Genomic DNA, 3,100 nt, shown 5'->3' with positions numbered 1-3,100 from the left:
TTCAAAATATTATAAGTAAAATTAAATTTTTGTGGGAGAGCTATCTGCAAAAGGTTTTTTCAAAACTCTTTCCACTCTGTGGCACACTAAAAGGACCCTTTTAGCAAGCCCATTATGGGTTTGGCCAGATCCAACATATCTGAGATGGACCACCAGAAAAAAATTCTGGGGATTTTCAACCCATTTGGATTTGATCCCGGATCCCCAGAGCAGTGGGCTGCTACTCTAACCCCACAGCAATCTGATGATCTCTACTAAAAGTTTGGAAATGTTTAATTATAAGAGCAAAAGTGAAATACCTCAGTCCAAGGTATATGAACTTTTGACAGTTTTATAAAACCTGAAAATAATAGTAAATGCTAAAAAATTGCTAATTAGCTAACAAAGACAAGTTTGCACTTCTGAAATTGGAACTGACGGTTTATTATTATATGTTTTGAAATATCTCATATATCTCAAAAATTTTTAAGTTTACAAATTTTAAGCTTTAAAATATAATAAAATAAAAAATTATTATATTTTTATAATCAAATGAATAACTCATTATTTGAAATCAAATAACTTTTCATTTATTATTTTATTTTATAAATACAATAAAACTTCAAAAGAATTAAACATATGAATGTACTGAAAATCATTCAAATATTCCAACATTATTATATAAATTTACAACTTTATTTTTTTACAAAGTTAAACAATATATTTTTATAAACATTTAATTTTCAAGACACTTTGATGCATACTCTGACAGATATAAAAACTTACACTTAAACTCTTATTTCCAATTTTTTTCCCCTCACAAAATTAAATGTTTTGGCTATAACAATTTTATAGCTACAGCAATTATTTTAATTTCAAGTAACTTTTTAGTTTTTTTTGCTTTAACAAAAAAGTGCTAACTTTTAAAAATTAAAAGCAGATGAATTTCAATAAGCTATTGTGATTAATAAAGAATATCAAAGAAAAATAAATTATATAAAAATTTTAAACAATTCTGCAGAAACTTTTGCTGAAATTAAAATAAATTGTTATATAAATAATATTTTAGTTTAAACTAAAAATTATATAAAATTTAATTCTTTTAAGAATTACAAGTACTGATTGTTAATACACAAATAATAATGTTTTTTGCATAACTTTTCTCCCTGAGTTTTATATTAAAAATTCTGCAATAAATTTCTTTTAATGAATATTTATATTAAATTTACTTGGGTGAAAAAGTTATTAATTTTTATAATAGTTATTAAATATGGCTTGCATTTAATTAAACCATTCAATTGTCTCTTGACAAGATGATACTTCTTGCTTGAAGCTAACATCCTTGCTTTTCAGTACAGCAAATTCAAAATTTTTTAAAAGAACATCACACATTATCTTGCTTCCATTTTCATTCAAGTAATACTGTTGATCTTCAAACAAATCAGATTTTAATAAGTTACCATCCATAAATGCTTTGCGCAAGTTAATAAATCCAAGATTTGATTTCTTGCACAGTTCACGTATGAACATATTGAGGCATTGAATTTTGTGATTAACCACCGTATCAAAATGTGGGAAAGGTAAAATTGCACTAAGAATGAGGATTTTTACCTGTGTCCGAATTTCATTTAATGAATCTTTAACCAGGGAACAGATTTCACTCAGAGAACTGCTACCTCTTGATAAAAAGTCATTTATTCCAAGATGTATAAATATTATTTCTTCTCCTGTTAAATTTGATATTTCTAATTTTATATATTCCAACACATTCTGTAACTTCCAATTATTGTTTGCATATATGTCAATTTTCCAGTTTTCATTTTTGATGCATAAATTTTTAAAAATATAGTCTCCAATTAGTATAATATGTGGCACTTGATTATTTGTTTCATGCTGTAAATAAAATACAGTTTTTTAAAATAATAATTAACATAAATAAAAGTTAATTAATTGAATGAAAATATAAATTTAAAAATTTCAATTACTATAATTTTGTGCAGATAACCCATGCATCATCTATGTTTAAACACCAACTTGAAAGTGGATACATGTTATATAATGAGACAGATTATTTGCCGATTTTACCTTTAATTATAAACTCGTCAAACAGCTTTTCCTTTATCTACATTTATAAACAATACCTTTCAAACTGGATGAACAAAAATACACCTCTAAAATACTTTGATCCAGTCCAACTGCAGTTAATTCACTAGAAAAACCAACATTTTTGATCTACGCCCAAGATCTTCATCAGGCACTATCCCATTTGAACAAGGTGAGTCCAAAGAACAAGGAATAATTCAAATTTGAATGTATCAATGTGATGCTGATAGATAGATGACCAATTAATCATTAATTTAAATCATAATGTGCTTGCCAGGTGTGATATATGCATTTTTCTTCTTTAAAATTAATGCAATGACCATTCTTGTATGTCTTAAAGATCTCAAGGGCTTCTAATTCTCTTAGTTGTTCTGTATGGACAGCAGATCTTACTGTACAGTATATCCTTGGTCCAAATTCACTGTAACCTCACTGTCTGATGCTTATGTGGATAGGGCCATGGAACTCTTCTTGTGAATTATATCATGCCTATGTTCTACCAATTGTTTTTTATTTTTATAGACCCAATGTACACTAGATACTTCTCAATGTCTGGAACCCTTCATCATCTAATGGAACCATATATACATCTAGTGCACTATCAATGTTCATTGGGTCTTCCAAGATCTTCCAAACTTCCAGAATACCTAAATAATTTCATCAAGGCTTGAGACCACATCTAGAACAATCTGTCCTCAATTGCTCTTTAAAGCCAAAGCACAAATATGACTCCAATCAGTGAGATCTTCAGTCAACAAAAAAAAAATCCCACATACAGTCGACCCCCCTATAACGTGCGTTCCTATAACGACAATTCCTATAACGTAGCGAAAAAATTGTAGCAACATACGTATAAAGGAGCTCCTAAAACATCGTCGCTGACTCGTTTCGCGACAAGATTGATAGAATCTGGACCAATAGTGGATGAGCAGCCGAACTACTTTCCTCCGCCCTGCGCCACGCTACGGAGCGGCTAAATTGAGTTTGCTATCGTCTGTACAGTATTATATATAAATTA

At 28.9% G+C, this 3,100-nt stretch overlaps 1 protein-coding gene across 1 annotated transcript in view; it reads right to left on the bottom strand.

Moving 5' to 3' along the window:
• Positions 1 to 1,148: 1,148 nt before the first annotated feature.
• LOC111637958 overlaps positions 1,149 to 3,100 on the bottom strand; it is a 9,863-nt gene continuing 7,911 nt past the window's right edge. Inside the window, exon 3 of the mRNA XM_023383564.1 lies at positions 1,149 to 1,872. Coding sequence (XP_023239332.1) covers positions 1,261 to 1,872 — 612 coding nt within the window. The 3' untranslated portion in view covers positions 1,149 to 1,260. The remainder of the gene's footprint in view (positions 1,873 to 3,100) is intronic.

The sequence above is a fragment of the Centruroides sculpturatus genome, unplaced genomic scaffold, assembly GCF_000671375.1.
Source record: "Centruroides sculpturatus isolate CEXI.00-Female unplaced genomic scaffold, Cexi_2.0 scaffold716, whole genome shotgun sequence".
Lineage (NCBI taxonomy): Eukaryota > Metazoa > Arthropoda > Arachnida > Scorpiones > Buthidae > Centruroides > Centruroides sculpturatus.
The sequence above is the reverse complement of the archived record's forward strand: the minus strand, read 5'-3'. Positions and strand labels throughout refer to the sequence as shown.